The 20,793-nt window shown below is 48.9% G+C and overlaps 1 protein-coding gene across 1 annotated transcript; it reads right to left on the bottom strand.

Annotated features, from left to right (window-relative positions):
• Positions 1 to 6,991: 6,991 nt before the first annotated feature.
• On the bottom strand, positions 6,992 to 11,494 carry LOC134489810 (zinc finger protein 585A-like). The gene is made up of 2 exons (XM_063292677.1): positions 11,333 to 11,494; positions 6,992 to 10,036 (listed from the first exon to the last, which is right to left on the bottom strand). The coding sequence occupies exons 1-2, from the start codon at positions 11,492 to 11,494 to the stop codon at positions 7,130 to 7,132; spliced, it is 3,069 nt and encodes a 1,022-aa protein (XP_063148747.1). The 3' UTR covers positions 6,992 to 7,129.
• Between the last annotated feature and the right edge of the window lie 9,299 nt (positions 11,495 to 20,793).

Here is a 20,793-nt window from a genome sequence, read left to right as displayed (position 1 = left end):
CACCACTGAAAACCAGATCCCTTGACTTTACCTTGTATTCTCCATATTCTTGTTCAAACAAGTCTTATGTTAACCATTTCTTTGCCTGTTTCTTTTCTATAAAACGCTTCTTGTGCTGAGACCCACAAAGGTGTTTTGGGGCACAGCCTGAGTTTGTATCTATTGCATATTCTCAATATGGCACTTCAAACATAATGATTTTTAAAGTCTACATTACCCTTAACTTTACTGTACCATAGAAAACCAGGTTGTGCCCTTCTCATTTTAAAATTCTCTTATTTCTCAGCAACACCAACTCTTTCATCCGAACCAAAAAGCCGGCTGCAAAGTACAATTTCAAGTCAGGCAATCCTAATCCTCCTCTTTCCTTTGCATCTTCAAGAGTTTTAAAAGGAACTTAGAGAGTTTTAAATGGAACTCTCTATTTTCCCTTGCCATAGAAACTGAGACCCATCTTTCTCCCATTGCTTAAATGGTGCATCAGCTGTCAAGACAGATATTGTTTGAAACAGAAACACCATCCTAGGTAATACATTTTTATCGCAGAAATTCTACCCAGCAATGACAATTCTAATTTTTTCCATCTTAACACATCCTTGATTTCATTCCATGCCTTAACGTAATTATTTTGACGTAATGTACAATTCATATTAGTGATAATAATAATACCGAAGTGTTTCACTTTTGACTCAATCTCACAACCAGTTTTTTCCATCAATTCTGGTTGGTCTTCCATTTTCATATTTTTTGTGAACATCTTTGTCTTTTGGTCATTCATTTTAAAACTAGCTAATGCACCAGAATCCTTTAATTTTTCCATTAATCCTTCTAATCCTTCCAAGGGGTTTTCCAAAATCACCACCAAATCATGAGCAAATGCCCTTAGTTTATATATTTCTTTTCACCTTCGCTCCAGCAATTCTCACCCCCTGCCTTGTATCTCTGTTCAATACCTCGAGAGCTAGAATGAAGTGTTCAGGAATTCTTAGAAATAAAAAGTTCACAGAATTATAGGGTTGGAAGGGACCTTAGAGGTCATCAACCCCTCATACCATCTCGGACAAATGGTTGTCCAATCTTTACTTGAAAACCTTCAGCGATGGAGCACCCACAACTCCGGGAGGCCAGCTGTTCCACTGCTTAAGAGTTCTCGCTCTCAGGAAATCCCTCCTTATTTCCAGGCTGGATCTCCCTCTGATGAGCTTCCCCCCCTCGCTTCTTGTCCTACCCTCAGGTGCCACGGAGAATAAATCAGTGCCCTCTCCCCTGTGGCAGCCTTTCAAGTATTGGACTGCCATCATGTCTCCCCTCAGTTGCCTCTTTGTTAAGCCAAACACACCCAGTTCCTTTAGCCGTTCTTCATAGGATCGAGCCTCCAGACCCCTGGTCATCTCTGCTGCTCTCCTCTGCACTCTTTCTAGGGCCTCAGCATCTTTTTGCTTTGTGGTGGCCAGAACTGGCTGCAGTATTCCAACTGGGGCCTCACCAGTGCCGTATAGAGCAGTACTATCTCTTCCCGTGATCTTAATATTATTCCTCTGTGGCTGCAGTCCAGGACTGCATTGGCGTTTTTGGCAGCTGCAGCCCACTGCTGGCTCATGCTTAAGCGGTGGTCCACCAGGACACCGAGATCCCTCTCATAGGCACTACTGTTGAGCCAGGGACTGCCTATCTTGTACTGTTTTTCCTGCCTAAGGCAAAAATGGGTATGATCAAAAACAAAGATGGCAAGGACCTAACAGAAGAAGAAGAGATCAAGAAAAGGTGGCAAGAATATACAGAAAACCTGTATAGGAAAGATAACAATATCGGGGATAGCTTTGACGGTGTGGTCGGTGAGCTAGAGCCAGACATCCTGAAGAGTGAGGTTGAGTGGGCCTTAAGAAGCATTGCTAATAACAAGGCAACAGGAGACGACGGCATCCCAGCTGAACTGTTCAAAATCTTGCAAGATGATGCTGTCAAGGTAATGCATGCTATATGCCAGCAAATTTGGAAAACACAAGAATGGCCATCAGACTGGAAAAAATCAACTTATATCCCCATACCAAAAAAGGGAAACACGAAAGAATGTTCAAACTATCGAACAGTGGCACTCATTTCACATGCCAGTAAGGTAATGCTCAAGATCCTGCAAGGTAGACTTCAGCAGTTCATGGAGCGAGAATTGCCAGATGTACAAGCTGGGTTTAGAAAAGGCAGAGGAACTAGAGACCAAATTGCCAATATCCGCTGGATAATGGAAAAAGCCAGGGAGTTTCAGAAGAACATCTATTTCTGTTTTATTGACTATTCTAAAGCCTTTGACTGTGTGGACCATAACAAATTGTGGCAAGTTCTTAGTGGTATGGGGATACCAAGTCATCTTGTATGCCTCCTGAAGAATCTGTATAACGACCAAGTAGCAACAGTAAGAACAGACCACGGAACAACAGACTGGTTTAAGATTGGGAAAGGAGTACGGCAGGGCTGTATACTCTCACCCTACCTATTCAACGTGTACGCAGAACACATCATGTGACAAGCTGGCCTTGAGGAATCCAAGGCTGGAGTTAAAATCTCTGGAAGAAACATTAACAATCTCAGATATGCAGATGATACCACTTTGATGGCTGAAAGTGAAGAGGAACTGAGGAGCCTTATGATGAAGGTGAAAGAAGAAAGTGCAAAAGCTGGTTTGCAGCTAAACCTCAAAAAAACCAAGATTATGGCAACCAGCTTGATTGATAACTGGCAAATAGAGGGAGAAAATGTAGAAGCAGTGAAAGACTTTGTATTCCTAGGTGCAAAGATTACTGCAGATGCTGACTGCAGTCAGGAAATCAGAAGACGCTTAATCCTTGGAAGAGCAATGACAAATCTCGATAAAATAGTTAAGAGCAGAGACATCACACTGACAACAAAGGCCCGCATAGTTAAAGCAATGGTGTTCCCTGTAGTAACATATGGCTGCGAGAGCTGGACCATAAGGAAGGCTGAGCGAAGGAAGATCGATGCTTTTGAACTGTGGTGTTGGAGGAAAATTCTGAGAGTGCCTTGGACTGCAAGAAGATCCAACCAGTCCATCCTCCAGGAAATAAAGCCAGACTGCTCACTTGAGGGAATGATATTAAAGGCAAAACTGAAATACTTTGGCCACATAATGAGAAGACAGGACACCCTGGAGAAGATGCTGATGCTAGGGAGAGTGGAAGGCAAAAGGAAGAGGGGCCGACCAAGGGCAAGATGGATGGATGATATTCTAGAGGTGACGGACTCGTCCCTGGGGGAGCTGGGGGTGTTGACGACCAACAGGAAGCTCTGGCGTGGGCTGGTCCATGAAGTCACGAAGAGTCGGAAGCGACTAAACGAATAAACAACAACAAGTGTAGGACCTTTTTTTAAAAATAGGAATTGTACTAAGTTTCCAGCAAAGATAAAAGCTACAGAAAAACAAAAACTACAAAGAAAATAAACTAAAAAAGTGTAGAAACACAAGAGAAAATTTTTCAAAATTACAAAAAAAGGTGACTTAATGACTTTTAACAGCAAGGATATACAACAATATTCCATAATCAATCCCTTACTCTATATTAAACCAAAATCACATTATATCTATAAATCATTCCATTGGCGCATTATAAAAATCACTAAATACACCTTATTTTAAAAGAATATATATATATATATATATATATATATATATATATATATATATTCTATTATATATGTATGTATATGTACATGTATATATGAGTATATATATGTGTGTGTGTATATGTGTATACACAGACACACACTATGTGTATATATATACACACACACACACCTCCTAATCAACTTCCCCCCAAATATAACATTTATTTCCTTCCTACTATTCCATACATTTCTGTCTACTGTAATAAATATCAAACTAAAAAACATAAATTGTCTGCTATTGTACTTGATAATACAATTTTAATAATCCTAATCATATTAAACCCAAAACCATCCAAACAGACATTTATTTTCTTTTATATTATACCTTAATAATCTTAATCCAAATTGTTAAAGATAAACGAAATCAGCCAAACCCTAAAAGCAATCCAGATAAATATTCTTAAACCCTTATCCCACTTCAAAATAAACCAGAACAATTACTTATCCCCACAATGTGCACAGAGCTTTTTTCTTTAAAAAAATCGAACAGCCCAACTGTCCCCCTCAAAAACTCCAACTTCTCTTCAGGAGACCTCCCATACATAATGACCCCTTCTTTTCCATGGCGTTCCATCAGAAGATCAATTTCACTTATGGCTCGCGACTCGATCTCTCCCTTTAATTTCTTCAACTCGACTATCCAGTCTTCATCCAGCATTTCAACAGAAGCCCCGCTCTCACTCGTAGAAGAGGCATGTCTCTTGCCATTAAATTCCTCAGTTTCATCCACAACATCCCCAACCAGATGACACATTTTAGACCTATTTGCCATCTCTGAATGCCTTGCATAAACACTTGGCAGGAATCAGAAAGAATCTGTTTCAAATCTTGTTGGAAGTCAAAGAAAGTCTGTTTAAAATCCTCCATGTCTCATGCAGTAGATTATGGCGCCCCTAGGAGCTTAACCAGCGAAAGTCGAAGATATAAAAGAATTCCGGAATGTGTTTACACAAGCAAAAGTGAGATGTGCAGACAGTTCCCCAGGGAATGTAGAAGCAGAAAACTGAAGGTTCAAAACGGCCAATTCAACATGTAGGAAAATGCTAATATATTCAAATTTAGTACAAAAATAACAACAGGGAGGCAATTATTTACTCTCAATCCTCCTTAATATTTGGATGGAAAACAAAGTCCAAAAATTAAAAATAATTATTTAAAAAATTGATCCCAAAAATAATGAGAAGCACCAAGAGAACTCGCTTCTCCTTGCTGTAGAAAGCCTTTCTTAGGGTATGCGTGCTTAAAAGAAATACAAATTGGGTGAATTAGAAATGGGGTGGCCAGTCTTAGTGTCCCTTTAAGGCTACAGCGTGGCTTGCAAATGGTGATATCTCAGCCTCCCAGCTAGCTCTTACCAGTCAAGCGCAAACACTGTCTGCAATCTTCTGGATGCAGGCAGCCATCCGTGGGACAGATGAAGTGATTCCAGGTGTTTCCCTTTCTCAGAAAAACACTCCTGGGCTTCAGGAAAAACCTGGCTGAGCCCAAAAAAACTGCCACGTTGTCAGTTCTGCCAGCTGAGCCTGCGGGCACAGCTGTTCAGTCCACCATGTCCTCATTGGAAATCAAGACCTTACATTTCTCACCATTGAACTTCATCTTGTTGGATAGGGCCCAATGCTCAAGTCTGTTAAGATCTGTGAAGTCTGAGCCCACTCCTGACTCCGAAAAAGAAACTTATCCAGAGTCAGAAGGGGAAAACGAAACTTATCAAGAGGGACTTGGAGAAGCTGAACCAGGAAGTGACTCAGCAGAGCGGGAGAATTTGCAATCGTGGATTGGACAAACTCCGGAGGGGGATTTGAATCCTCCAATCAGTGCTCGAGACAGGAGAGCAGAGATGCATGCAAATCAGAAGGCAGCCTGATTGGCTGCAGAAGAGAAAAGGTGCAGAAAGGAATGCATTAAAAGGCAAGCGCGTGTTGAGCAAGCTGCCAGAGACAACCGATCCTTCGATCTCACAACTATTGCGGAAGAGTCCTTACCAGCGCCAGAACCCTTGCCTGTAGCCAGCGTGGAACCAGCGCCAGCATCTTCTGCCACCACAGGCCTGCCTGCTGCACAAGCCATTCCAGGCAAGCCTCTCCCTGTCGTTCCTGCGGAGCACAGTCTCGCATCCAGCTACAAGCCTCGTTGTATTGCTCCAGCACATTCCAGGTGTGCTCCCAGACTCAAGCCTTGCCTAGACAATCCAGTCCAGTCCAGTCTTGTTCCGAGCTCTCAACCTTGCCTAGACCCTCCAGTTGAGTCTTGCTACCAGTCTGCAGCCTTGCCTAGACTCTCCAGTCCAGCCCAGCTTAGCCTCCAGAGCCAAGCCTTGCCCAGAGGTTCCAGGCCAGCCTTGCCTAGCCTCCACGTGTCAGCCTGGTCCTATCTGCGTGCCAGCTCACAGAGCCTTGCCTCCAGCTTCTGCCTTGCCATGCACTCTAGCTCCATCAGGCCTGACAGCTTCTATCAGAGAGTTAGCTGAATTCTGCCTTGCTGTTCTGTCAGTCTGATCCCGCAGCCGTCATTGCCTGAATGGTCTTGATAGAAACTGCTTTGCCTTATTTATTCACCAGGACTTCACTGTTGTAAATAATTTTTTAAAGAGTTGGACAATAATTCTGTCGGCCGCCTCATAGTCTGAACAGGACAAGATCCTTCTGAATCTTGAGTCTATCTTCCAAAGTGTTAGAAAGTTCCCCCAGCTTTGTGTCATCTACAAATTCCCTCATCTAGGCCATTTATGAAGATGTTGAAGAGCATCCTGCAAACACTGATGACATTTTTCTCCTGTGTGGCCTCGCAGATGTACACAAAAGATTGGCCTTTGAAGCATGTGATTTCCCACACTCCAAGCACTTGTGCGGTTTCTCTCTGATATGGATCCCCTTGTGTGCATTGGAAACGTTCATGCGGTCTCTCTTTCTGTGGATTCCTTGGTGACTCTGGAGGTCCAACTGCCATTCCAACAATTTTGCCCATTCCGAACATTATGCACTTTCCCCCCTTTTAAAACTTTCTGATGTTTCTCTAAGACCGCTGTCTCTACAAAGCATTTCTCACAGTCCTCACACTCGGAACTCTTTCGTCCCGTGTAGACTCTCTGGTGAATGACTAAGGCTGCTTCATGACAAGGTTTTTCTCCAATATGAATTCTCCGATGCCTCACGAGAGTATCTTTCCAGGAAATACATTTATCACACTCCAAGCATTTATGGGGCGTCTCTCCTTTATGCATTAGGCAGCTGTGATTTTTAAGGGATGATGGACAAACAAATGCTCTCCCACTGTCTAAACATTTGTAATTTTTTCCCCTGTGTGAACTTTCACATGACTTCTTAGGGCTGATGTACAACAAAAATGTTCCACATTCGGGGCACAGGTAGAGCTTCTCCCCTGTGTGAGTTTTCTGATGTTCACAAAGTCCCGCCTTTCGAGAAAAACCTTTCCCACATTCTGCTTATCTCTATGGCTTCGCTCCTGTATGGACCCTCTGATGCCTTCGAAGGTGTTGCTTTTGGGAAAAGCATTTCCCACACTCCCCACATTTGAATGGTTTCTCCCCCGTGTGGATTCTCTGATGATTCCGAAGCAGCGTTGCTGAGCTAAAACTTTTCCCACACTCCCCACATTTATACGGCTTCTCTCCTCTGTGCCCCTTCTGGTGTCTCCGAAGTTCAGCAGACTCCACAAATCGTTTCTCACATTCTGGGCATTCATAGGGTCTGTCTCCGGTGTGAATTTTCTGATGTCGCACAAGGCTTGATTTGGTGGAAAAACATTTCCCACATTCTAGGCACTGATTTTTCTCCCCTTTGTGTATTTTCTTATGCCTCCAAAGATATTTACTTTGAGCGAAACTTCTTCCACACTCAGAGCATTGATAAGGTTTTAATCCTGTGTGAATCTCCTCATGTAACAAAAGCTTTGATTTCCAAGTAAAGCCCTTCCCACATTGCCCACATTTGTAAGGTTTCTCTCCTGTGTGAATTCTCTCGTGGTTTCTAAGAGCTTCGTTGTAAGGAAAGGATTTCCCACACTCCAGACACTGATAAGGTTTTTCTCCGGTATGAATTCTCTGATGCTTCAAAAGAGTTTCTTTCCTGGAAAAACATTTATTGCACTCTAAGCACTTATGGGGCGTCTCTCCTATATGCATTAGGCGGCTGTGATTTCTAAGGTTTGACGAATAAGCAAATGTTCTCCCACAGTCTAAACATTTGTAATTCTTTTGCCCTGTGTGAACATTCACATGACGTCTCAGGCCTGATTTTGTACAAAAAGATGTTCCACACTCGATGCATTGATAGGGCTTCTCCCCTGTGTGAGTTTTCTCATGTCTCCAAAGTCCTGCCTTTCGAGAAAAACTTTTCCCACATTCTACACATTTGTATGGCCTCACTCCTGTATGGACACTCTGATGACTTCCAAGGCAGCCTTTTTGGGAAAAGCATTTCCCACACTCCCCACATTTGTACGGCTTCTCTCCTCGGTGCCCATTTTGGTGTCTCCGAAATGCAGAAAAATATGCAAATCGTTTCTCACATTCTGGGCATTCATAGGGTCTGTCTCCAGTGTGAACTCTCTGATGTGTTCCAAGTTGTTGTTTTTGGGAAAAACATTTTCCACACTCCCCACATGTATAGGGTTTCTCTCCTCTGTGCCTCATCTGGTGTTTCCGAAGATCAGAAGAATCCACAAATCGTTTCTCACACTCTGGGCATTCATAGGGTCTTTCTCCGGTATGAATTTTCTGATGTCGTACCAGGTTTGATTTCCTGGAAAAACATCTCCCACATTCTAGGCACTTTTCATCTTTTTCCCCTCTGTGTGTTTTCTCATGGACCCGAAGAGAAGAATTATGGATAAAGCCCTTCCCACATTGCCCGCATTCATAAGGTTTCTCTGCTGTATGAATTCTCTCGTGGTTTCTAAGATATTCTTTGTAAGGAAAGGATTTTCCACACTCCAGACATTGGTAAGGCTTTTCTCCAGTATGAATTCTCTGATGCTTTAAAAGAGATTCTTTCCTGGAAAAACATTTATCACACTGCAAGCATTTATGGGGCGTCTCTCCAATATGCATTAGGCGGGTGTGATTTCTAAGGGTTGATTGACAAGAAAATGCTCTCCCACAGTCTAAACATTTGTAATTCTTTTCTCCTGTGTGAACTTTCACATGATATCTGAGGCCTGATGCCGTACGAAAAAATGTTTCACACTCGATGCACTGATAGGGCTTCTCCCCTGTGTGAACTGTTTGATGTTTCCAAAGTCCTGCCCTTCGAGCAAAATATTTCCCACATTCCACACACTTGTATGGTTTCTCGCCTGTGTGGACACACTGATGACTTCCAAGGCATTCTTTTCGGGAAAAGCATTTCCCACACTCCTCACATTTATAGGGTTTCTCTCCTTTGTGCCACATCTGGTGTCTCTGAAGTTCAGAAGATTGCACAAATTGTTTCTCACATTCTGGGCATTTATAGCGTCTGTCTCCGGTATGAATTCTCTGATGTCGCAGCAGGCTTGATTTGACAGAAAAACATTTCCCACATTCTAGGCACTTTTCGTTTTTCTCCCCTCTGTGTGTTTTCTCATGACTCCAAAGAGATGAACTTTGAGCGAAACTTTTTCCACACTCAAAGCATTTATATGGTTTTATTCCTGTGTGAATCCTCTCATGGATCTGAAGCTCTGAGTTGCAAGTAAAGCCCTTCCCACATTGCCAGCACTTGTAAGGTTTCCCTCCTGTGTGACCTTTCTCATGGACCTTAAGGATTGGTTTTGGATTATATGATTTGCCAGGTTCCAGACATTTATAAGGTTTCTCTCCAGTGTGGATCTGCACATGTTGAAGAAGTTCGGACTTTTGGGAAAAGCATAGCCCACACTGCCCACATCTGCAGGGCTTCTCTTTAGTGGGGCCCTTCGGAGGCCTAGAAAGACACCTTCTCTCAGGAAACCTTTTCCGGCACTTCCGCCATTCCTGAGGTCTCCTTCCCTGGTGGATTTTCTGATGGGTTCCAAGGTCCGAGCCTCTAGCAAAACGATTTCCACACTCTCTACATTTGTAGGGCCTTAGTCTGGGGTGGCCCCTGAGATGTTTGGCAAAGCCCCAGACTCCAGGAAAGGATTTGCCACACTCCACACACAGATGCGATGCATTCCCCGTGTGCAGCTTCCGGTGGATCAAAAGGAGGGACCAGTGAGCAAACGGTTTCCCACACACGGAGCACGTGGAGAGTCCCCCCTGCTTCCCCTGCTTCCTTGGAGGGGACCTTCGGTCGAAGGGCTTCCCCCCCTGCATGGTTTCCAGGGGCTGCTTCTTCACAGGGCTTTCTAACCAGGGACAGGATTTTCCAGGCTGCACCTGCCGGATGAAGGAAAAAGAAGTCAAGAAGGGGAGAAGATTCATTCTTCAGCTCCAAAAATACCCCAAACAATAGCTAGGAGTCACCTTACATGAGCTGTGGGGGTGCCCCAAAGCCTCGATTAACCCCCACCTGAATCAGAGCAAGGCTGGGATGCTCCCTCCCTGTCTGACATGGGATCTCCCCTCCGTATCTTAGCAAGATGGGAGGGATGGCCGGCAGCGTTCCTGCGGCTCCCCACTGGCCTGCCTGAACTGGGAGGATCTTGGCCTTTTCCTTTCACTCAGGTGGGAGGTGATGCCGATGGTTGTGAGACACGCTGCAAAGACCAGCACAGGACCTGTATGTGTGAGGTGGGTCCATCCATGGAGATCGTACGTTCTACGCGGGTATATGCGGGCACAGCTCTTTGGGTCAGCACAGACTAAGTGGCCCTCGTCCTAGAATGGCTTCCTGTTGTTTCCTTGCGGTTTAGGAGTCTGTAAATCTATTCATGGAGGCCTGCAAAGCTTCGTGTTGGGGTCAATTCAGCCCTCCATGTTCTGAAAGGCAGGCTCATTCCATCCTCTGACCAAAGACTGCAGGAGATGGTCCTACTCTGGGCTCAGTTGTCAAGCAGCTTCCTTTGGCTTAATGCGTTGCATCCACCCAACCACCCAAATTACTCCACCAAGGGCGGTAGCTCCACAAATCAGGGTTAAACTAATCATGGTTTAGGGATGTCTTAACTTCTGCGCTGAAGACTGCTCCCAATTTTACCACCTGGCCTTCATGTTTTATGAAATGTAAAGATAATTAACGTGGTTTTTCTCCAGTCTCCGATTTCACCATTTCCCCCTCCACTTCCATTTAATGCCACAGTTTGGGGGTCTCTGGGGCTGTCCTGTCAGGGCCACCGACCCACCTGACTCCCTCCTCTTCCTCTTCCTTCTCCCCTCCCTCTTTCTCCCTCCTCTCATTTACCTCTCCATTCGCTTTTCCCCTCGTCCCCCCTTTTCTCTCCAAGGCTCCTTCGACCGCCCCAAAACGTCTTGCAAACGTCTCTTTGGAGAAACATCCCTCAACAAGGGGCTGCCCCAGCACAATCCCCTCCGGCCCAAGCGGGGGAAGCGCCGGTTTTCTGGGGTTCCGCCCAGCCTCGTGAAGCTAAACCGGACCGAGCTGAACACGGGCGCGAGCGCGAGGAAACCCCCTCCTCTCTCTCAGGACGAAGCGCCAGGAAAGGGGGTCCCTGCTGGGCCGGGGCAACCCCAGCGCCGCCCACGCCGTCCCAGCCTCCCTTTTCCGCAGGAGACCCCCGCCGCCCCCGGGAGGCCCGTCTCCGCCCGATTACATTCCGGGGCCGCTCCGGGCCGGGCAGCCGCGTCTCCCTCCGGCCGGGCGAGGCTCCCTCCGGCTCCGGCTCCGGCTCCGGCGCCGCCGCGCTCAGCCCCGCCCCCCGCCCGCAGGCCGCGCATGCCCAGCAGGCCTCAGTTCTCCCCGCGGGGGACCCGGCGCCGAGCCGCCCTCCGAGGGACCCGCTGAGCCGGGGTGGGCGGGGGGATCAAGGAGGGGCCGGCGGGGGAGAGGCTTCGGGCCTCCTCTCGGGCTCCGCCTCCTCCTGGCAGCCCCGCCCTTTCGAAGCATCCGTGTCGAGGGTTCCTCTGCCCATGGGAAGAGTGTCCTGCTCCGCTGTGTGTGTGTGTGTGTCTTTCTGTCTTTGGGAGCTGCCGCTCTGCGGACGGGCGACCAGAGTTGCGGAAAGGCTCGCGGGGCTGCTGTTGGGCTCCGCCTGCGAGGCAGAAAAGGGGTCTCGGCGGCGCCGCGAAGCGGGTCCGGCCGGGGAGGGGCCCTTTCCGCGGGGCGAAGAAGGGGCGGGGGGCGCCGAGGGGAGCCCCGGGAGGCTGCAGCCCCCGAGGCCGCCCCGACTGCCGGCCCCCCGAGCCCCTGGCCCCGCCGGGCGCGGCCTCTCCCGGGGGCGGGAGGGGAGGGGAGGGAGGCGCCGCCCGGACGGCCCAGGCTCCCCTCCCCTGCGAGGCCAGACGGGGAGGAAGAGGAGCGCAGCGTCGTCCGTGCAGACGAGGTTGGGGCGCGCCGATGGGAAGGATCCGAAAGAAGCCCCCGGATTCCTCCGGGATCCAGAAGATCCTGCCGGGACAGCTGCGCAGGTGCCGAGGGGGGAGCAGGTGGGGGCGGCTCAGCGACGTCTGGAGGGAGGAAATCGAAAAGAGCGGCGGGGGGCCGAGGGGAAACCGTCGATGCCCGCTGCAAGGAGGGCTTGTTAGTTCTTCGGCTGGGTTTTGCTGGGCCTGACTGAGGACGGGGGCGGGGGGGGGCTGGCCCAGAGGACCCCCAGGGAGCCTCCGTGGCCAAGGGTGCCAGAACCAGAGTCGGCCCGGAGCCCCCGACGCTTTTACCAGCCATCCCTCCGGCCCCCTTGCGACCCCTCCCCTCTTCCCAGAGCCAGAGTCGGAGGGAGGGAACCGGCGACCATCGGCCCCTGTTCTCCCCAGACTTGGAGTCCCTCGGATGCGGGGGGGACCCTCCTGGGACCCCCAACCCCAATCCTCCCAGGTGAAGCAGACGCCTCACGGTCCCCGGACAGCGTGGAGAGGGTTCGATGGCTGGGGAGGATGGGCACCGGAGTACCATCGGTCTGGAAGGAGGGCGGTGGGGAGGACGAGGCGGGAAGGATCTGCTGGGAGCTGCGGGGATGGTTTCGGCCATCCTCCCGCAGAGGGTAGAGGGTAGGCGAGACGGTAGCAAAATGACTCCCTTTCAGCCCCGGAGCCAGCTCAGGGCTCGATTCGCTGCTTGGTGGCAGCTCTCCCCGAACCGGGGGCAGTCCTGGCCACGGAAATGAAGAGACCTCCCCTCCTCTCCCAGGTGCGTGCAAAGCACTAGTTTAATTATCTTCCTTGCCTTTTAGTATTTCCCAGGAGCTCCACCTCCGCTCAGCGCAGGGGCACTTCTTCCCACGTTCATTGTGCCCAAGTGGGAATTTGGGAGGTGGAGCCACGTTACGCACATGAAGAAGGGACTGTGTTGGACGGCAGTTTCCCAGTTTCAGAGCCGAGGCTATAATTCTCAGCTGTTGTCACCTCAGACTGGCAGGAAACGTCGTTCTCTAAGTTTCATTGCGTTAATCGTGGTTTGTTGACCATGGGGTTGTGAGTTGGCTTTGTACAATTTGCCAAGCCACAAACAAGCCAGCGGCAAAACCCCAAAGCTGGGCTTTAACCCAACATGGAACTTTTCCTGAAGTTCAGAAGAAACCCTTCAAAAACGCTGGGCGGGCTTGTCCTCCAGGCTTCCCCCCAATCTCTGGATGTCGAGGGACTCCCGCCATCACTGGGAGTTCCAAGAAACATGGACGTTTCAAAGATTGTATCTTGCCCCAAATCAGATAAAAAATGAAGGCATCAAAAGGCACATCGCGTGATCAGTGAAGCTTCTGCAGAACTCAAATATGCTTTGTCGGTAAGGGGGCTAAAAGCAAATTAACTGTCGTGGGGAGCTGGGGTGGAAGAAATGGCCTACTCGGGGCCCCACAAACAGTTTATAAGCCACTGTGTGAAAATTGGGGGTACGCCCCTGAGTTTGAGGAAGCGCAGCAGTGGGCTCAGATGTTTTGCTGGTTCTCAGCCTGATTTTTTAATCTGATTTGGGGCAAAAAACCAGTTGTGCTTGACCACAACTCCCATCAAGTCCAGCTGGCAAGGGATTATGGGAGTAGAAGTCCAACCGAACCCTCATCTCCCCTGATTGGAAAAACAACCCACCACGATTCCACTTGGTCAGTGCTAGCCCACCTCCTTGCAGCAAGATGAGCAGAAGGCAAGAGACAACGTTGGCCGCTGTACATAGAATGTAATTTTATTTACGCAGCCACCCAAAATAGTTTTCTTTCTGAGACCCAAAAATAATTAGAAGCATTTAGAGCAGCGCCAGGTTTAAAGGACTGGACCGCAAAGCAGGATTTATGCAGGTCAATCAAATGAGAGGAGACTCCCTCCAGCAACCGTACCCCAGCTGCGGTCCTCCAGATGTTTGGGACTTCAAATTCCAACACATCTGGAAGACACCAGATTGGGAAAGGCCCCTCTGGGGCATAACTGGCCACCTTCAGTTGGAAAGAATTGGGTGTGGGACGTGGAGAGGGAGTCACATCCTAGAAACCAGTGTTTTTATATTTATTTATTTATATTTCAAATTTCCATCACCACCCATCTCCCCCCGTGGCAACTTTAAAATGCGTGGATTTCAACTGCCAGAATTCCCCAGAGAACATGCTGGCTGGGGAATTCTGGGAGTTCAAGTCCACATGTCTTAAAGTTGCCATGGTGGAAAAACACTGATACAAAACAGATCAGTTAGTTTTCTGTTTGGGAGTTGCTGCTCAGCCAGGAGAAAGCGGCCCTTCCTCAATGGCTGTTTCTACCGTGCAGGGCCTTCTTGGTGGTGACCTCACACTTCTGGAACCTTCCACAAAAACAGGTGCAAACTGCCACTGCTCTACTGGCTTTTCAGGAGGCAGATATATATTACATACATACATACATACCAGCTTGAGAGCCAGTGTGGTCCAGTGGGTATGGCACCGGGCTATAAACCAGGAGAGGGAGAGTTCTAGTCCCACCTTAGGCATGAAAGCTGGCTGGGTGACCTTGGGCCAGTCCCTCTCTCTCAGCCCAAGAGCCCATCAGGTGTGGTATGAGAGTTCTAGTCCCACCTTAGGCATGAAGGCTGGCTGGACCTTGGGCCAGTCCCCCTCTTTCAGCCCAACCCACCTCACAGGATTGTTGTTGTGGGGAAAATAGGAGGAGGAAGGAGTACTAGGTATGTTCCCCACGAGTTACTTATAAAAAAACAAAGGCGGGATAGAAAATACTACATTTAAGTAACTTGGCCTTTCCAAGAGGCAGAAGAGATTGCAGCCCCCTCCCTCTCTCCCTCCCAATATTTTATGCTCACAGTCACAAAAAGGGGAATTTAGGCTGAGGAACTGGGATGGCCAAGATAAACTAGCTATACTCTAAATTATAAATACGCATTTAAGATGGATAACTTTTCTTTCAGCCCCAAATCTTGTCCCCGTGTTTCTCAGTCAGCTGCTTTCGAACAGTGTTTCTGAAGCTTTGCAGGGCACCAAGCTGGGAAAGGCAGATCTATAGTGTTAGACACGGTCCCTTTTAAGGGTGCAATCTATTTTTGTTTTTTACTGATTAACTGGGCTGCCTGACTGCTAGATATAGGGAGCACTCCTCTTTGAGGTTTAGGTGGAAGTTCCCCCTCGCTAAGAGATTCCCTTTAAGTGAGCCATACATCGACAGGATTTTTCTAATTCAGATCGTTATTGTAACCCAGAATTCCTTCCTATACAATAAGTAACTGAATAAACAAATTAATTTTAAAAAACCCCATTTGATGGATGAAACCTTTTATGTCCAGGAATTTTACCATCTCCTTGGACAAAAAAATAAGAGGGGGAGAAAGCTGGAATCTCTTCTTCAATTACTCAGTGGGGACTTTATGGGGTTGGGAGACCACCAGGAACTCTTCTTGGGCTCTAGGATGGGCTGGGACATTTTTAAAAGAACCACCACCATGGAAACGGCCAGGGTCAGCTGACATCCAGGTACTGTTTGAAACAGAAGCACCATCCTAGGTAATACATTCATTTTAATTGCAGAAATTCTACCCAGCAATGACAATTCTAATTTTTTCCATCTTAACACATCCTTGATTTCATTCCATGCCTTAACGTGATTATTTTGACGTAATGTACAATTCATATTAGTGATAATAATAATACCCAAGTGTTTCACTTTTGACTCAATCTCACAACCAGTTTTTTCCATCAATTCTGGTTGGTCTTCCATTTTCATATTTTTTGTGAACATCTTTGTCTTTTGGCCACTGATTTTAAAACCAGCTAATGTACCAGAATCCTTTAATTTTTCCATTAATCCTTCTACTCCTTCCAAAGGGTCTTCCAAAATTACCACCAAATCATGAGCAAATGCCCTCAGTTTGTTTATTTAATTTTTCAAATTTCGTCACTGCCCATCTCCCCAGAAGAGGGACTCTGGGCTACTCACAATAAAACTAAAATACCATAAAACAGCATATAATACATATAATATAAAAATACAATATAAATATAAAATGGGATCAAGATGGCAGTTCCAGGTTCTGATTCAATTCGTGCATGTATAAGGACCACCTTAAGGCACCAGCCATCCCCAAGAATGACTACTCCCCCCCTCGCCCCAAGCAAGATGGCAGAGCCCGTTGTTCAACTTATTCCTGAAGGTCAGGAAAGTGGGGGCTGCCTCACCTCTGGGGGAACTGTCCCAAAGGGCGGGAGCCACAGCAGAGAAGATCTGTATTCTGGACCCTGCCAGTCAGCATCCTCTTATGGACGGGGTCCGTAACACGCCCTCTCTGCATGACCAGGTGGGACGGGTCGATGGAATGGGGATGAGATGGTCCCTCAGGTAGCCTGGCCCCATGCCATGTAGGGCTTTAAGGGTGATAACCAACACCCTGAATTGGACCTGGAAGCAAACTGGGACCCAATGCAGCTCTCGCAGTAGGAGTGTTACATGCACCATCCTTGGGACACCCAAGATTGTCTGCGCAGCCGCATTCTGGACCAGCTGTAGCTTCCGGATACTCTTCAAGGGTAGCCCCATGTAGAGCGCATTGCAGTAGTCTATATGGGAGATGACCAGGGTGTGAGCGACTGTTCAGAGGGCCTCTCGATCCAGGAAAGGGTGTAACTGGCTCACAACACAAAGTTGAGCAAAGGCCCTCCTGGCCACGCCACCTGCTCTTCGAGGAGGACCCCCAGATTCTGCAGTGGTTCTGTCTGGGGCAGTGCAACCTCATCCAGAACTAAAGATGATACATTCCCAGATCCAGAGGAGCCTTTAACCCACAACCACTCCGTCTTACCAGGGTTCAGCTGAAGCCTGTTCCCCATCCAGACCCCCACAGCCCCCAGGCAACAAGAGGATGGTCACACATCACTTATATCACCCAGGACAGAGATGTATCTGTATCATCAGTGTATTGATGATACCCAATTCCATGGTGACAGATTATCTCACCCAGTGGCTTCATGTAGACATTAGAGAGAGAGTACCGAACCCTGTGGCACCCCACAGATGAGGGGCCGTGGGTCGGATCTCTCGCTTCCTATCACCACCAACTGGGACCGTCCCTGGAGGAAGGAGGCGAACCAGTGCAAAACCTCACCACCCACCCCCAGCTCCCTGAGCTGATCCAAAAGGTTACCATGATCGATGGTATCGAAAGCCACTGAGAGATCAAGGAGAGCAAGGATGGATGCGCTGCCACCATCCCGCTCCCGCCAGAGATCATCTATAAGTGCGACCAAGGCTGTTTCCGTCCCATATCCAGGCCTGAAACCTGACTGAAAGGGGTCTAGATAATCCGTTTCATCCAGGATTCTCTGGAGCTGCAACGCCACCACTTTCTCAATCACTTCCCTAACAAGGGGAGGTGGGCGACTGGATGAAGGTTGTCCAGTACAGTAGCGTCCAGCAATGGCTTCTTGAGGAGGGGGTGCACCAGCGCCTCCTTAAAGGCAGCCGGGAACACTCCCTCCCCCAAGGATGAATTCAACATCACCTGGACCCAACCACATGTCACCTCCCAGGCTGCCTTCACCAGCCAGGAGGGGCATGCATCTAATTGACAAGTGGTGGCATTTACAGCTCAGAGCATCCTGTCCACTTCCTTGGACCCAACAGGGTCAAACTGTTCCCAGATAACCGGGTAAGAACGTTCCCCAGGCACCTCCACAGACCATGCCTCATGCTTGGAATTCAACTTGGAACGGATCCGAGCAATTTTATCCTGCAGGTGCTCAGAAAATTCCTCCACATGGCCCTGAAGGTGGGTTTCTGACCCCACCTTCCCCAAAAGGGGTCTAGTGATGTTAAACGGCACTCTGCGGATGCTGTAAGAGCAGAGAAATATTGACGTTTCGCCACTCTTACTGCCACCAGGTAGGCCTTAATAGTGGCTGTAGCCTGTGTTCGGTCGGGCATGGGCCTTGTTTTCCTCCAGTGGCACTCCAGATGTCTCTTAATCCTCTTCAAAACCCTCAGCTCCTCTGTAAACCACGGGGGGTGCCAGGTTCGATGGGGCAAGAGAGGTCACACTCTCGATCCTGTCCAAGGAACCAGCCGATCTCCTATTCCAGGCGGCAGCCAGGGCCTCCGCTGGACCATGCAGCAGCTCCTCAGGTATGATCCCCAGGTCCCTCTGAAACCCTGTTGGGTCCATTAGTCGCCAGGGGCAGACCAACCAAATGGGTCCTGCCTCCCTGCAGAGGAAGGCAGCGTAAGAGAATCTCAAGGTCACCAGGGTGTGATCTGACCATGACAGATGGGACAGATGTAACTCTCCCCTCAGATTACATTGCCACTGCTCCAACAAGAAAACCACGTCCGGGGTGAGACCACTGTCCCGAGTCGGGTCCTGAATAATCTGGGACAAGCCCATGGCTACCGCAGTGGCCATGAACTCCCGGGCCGCCTCTGAGGCCCGCCCCAGGGATGGCAGATTGAAGTCCCCCAAAACCGTAAGCCCAGGGAACTCCACCGCCAACCCTGAGATGGCCACTAGTAGCTCAGGCAGGGAGGTTGCCACGCAGCAGGGAGGCTGGTAAAGCAGCAGCACCAACTGCTCTCCGGGACTCAACTTCAAAAACAGGGTCTCACAACCAGCCACTTCTGGAGCAGGGCCCCTGACGGCTACCAGACTCTCCCAGATGACAACAGCCACCCCTCCTCCCCCGCCCCAAGGTCTCGGCTGGTGCCATACCGTAAACTCGGCCAGGCACATCTCCAAAAGGGGCACCCCCCCTTCCGGGCCCAGCCAGGCAATACACGCCAGGCCCGCATCCTCCTCAGTGATCAAATCACATATGAGGGGGGCCTTGCTATTAACCGACCTGGCATTAAGAAGCAACAGCCGGAGACAAGGGCGTCCATGAGTCTGCTGTCCAGGGCTCGGGTCTGAGCGCAGGGAGTGGGAACACGCCACAGGTATCAAGCACCGGGGGCATCTTCCCCATAGATGGCCTGCCCTGTCACTCCCCTCGTAGCACCCCTGGCTCGTCCCCACCTGAATCACAGAGCCCACCCTAAATCCCCGAGTCTCCAAATCCATTTCCCCCCAATCCTAGACCTCCGGAATCTCTGGCTAGGGACCCCTCCATCCACTCATATATCACCATCCACAGCCAATCAACCATGGGGTGGAGGCGGGGCTCCCAACCCCCCAGCTTGCACTCTTGGCGCTGCTAGAACTCAAACGCCCCACACACCCACTGTACCCCCTTCTCGGGCTCTCTCACTGGCCGGCAGGGGGCACTACATCCACAACTCACCCCCGTCTCCCACTCAATGTATTCCTTTTCTCCAGCAATTCTCGCCCCCTGCCTTGTATCTCTGTTCAATACCTTGAGAGCTAGAATGAAGTGTTCAGGAATTCTTAGAAATAAAAAGTTCACAGAATTATAGGGTTGGAAGGGACCTTAGAGGTCATCAACCCCTCATACCATCTCAGACAAATGGTTGTCCAATCTTTACTTGAAAACCTCCAGCGATGGAGCACCCACAACTCCGGGAGGCCAGCTGTTCCACTGCTTAAGAGTTCTCGCTCTCAGGAAATTCCTCCTCATTTCCAGGCTGGATCTCCCTCTGATGAGCTTCCCCCCCTTGCTTCTTGTCCTACCCCCAGGTGCCACGGAGAATAAATCAGTGCCCTCTCCCCTGTGGCAGCCTTTCAAGTATTGGACTGCCATCATGTCTCCCCTCAGTTGCCTCTTTGTTAAGCCAAACACACCCAGTTCCTTTAGCCGTTCTTCATAGGATTGACCCTCCAGACCCCTGATCATCTCTGCTGCTCTCCTCTGCACTCTTTCTAGGGCCTCAGCATCTTTTTCGTATTGTGGTGACCAGAACTGGACTCAATATTCCAATTGTGGCCTCCCCAGTGCAGTATATCACTCCCTCTTTATACTATCCCTCTGTTGATGCACCCCAGGACTGCATTGGCCTTTTTGGCAGCTGCAGCACACTGTCGGCTCATTCTTAGATGGGGTTCACCAGGACACCGAGATCCCTCTCATAGGCACTACTGTTGAGCCAGGGACTGCCTATCTTGTACTGGTGCATCTGGTTTTTCCTGCCTAAGTGTTGGACCGTACATTTCTTGCCACAGAACTTCATCTTGTCGGAGAGGGCCCAATGCTCAGGTCTGTCAAGATCCTTCTGAATCTTGAGTCTATCTTCCAAAGTGTTAGAAAGTTCCCCCAGCTTTGTGTCATCTACAAATTCCCTCATCTAGGCCATTTATGAAGATGTTGAAGAGCATCCTGCAAACACTGATGACATTTTTCTCCTGTGTGGCCTCGCAGATGTACACAAAAGATTGGCCTTTGAAGCATGTGATTTCCCACACTCCAAGCACTTGTGCGGTTTCTCTCTGGTATGGATCCCCTTGTGTGCATTGGAAACGTTCATGCGGTCTCTCTTTCTGTGGATTCCTTGGTGACTCTGGAGGTCCAACTGCCATTCCAACAATTTTGCCCATTCCGAACATTATGCACTTTCCCCCCTTTTAAAACTTTCTGATGTTTCTCTAAGACCGCTGTCTCTACAAAGCATTTCTCACAGTCCTCACACTCGGAACTCTTTCGTCCCGTGTAGACTCTCTGGTGAATGACTAAGGCTGC

The sequence above is a fragment of the Candoia aspera genome, chromosome 2 (assembly GCF_035149785.1).
Source record: "Candoia aspera isolate rCanAsp1 chromosome 2, rCanAsp1.hap2, whole genome shotgun sequence".
Lineage (NCBI taxonomy): Eukaryota > Metazoa > Chordata > Lepidosauria > Squamata > Boidae > Candoia > Candoia aspera.
This window is presented reverse-complemented; position numbering and strand designations above follow the sequence as displayed.

Excerpts from the sequence above, each read along its gene's own strand:
- LOC134489810 (XM_063292677.1), bottom strand. The coding sequence starts at position 11,494 with ATGCGCGGCCTGCGGGCGGGGGGCGGGGCTGAGCGCGGCGGCGCCGGA. Across the intron at positions 10,037-11,332 it reads GCCTCCCGGGGGCGGCGGGG|GTGCAGCCTGGAAAATCCTG; the intron begins GTCTCCTGCGGA and ends TTCATCCGGCAG.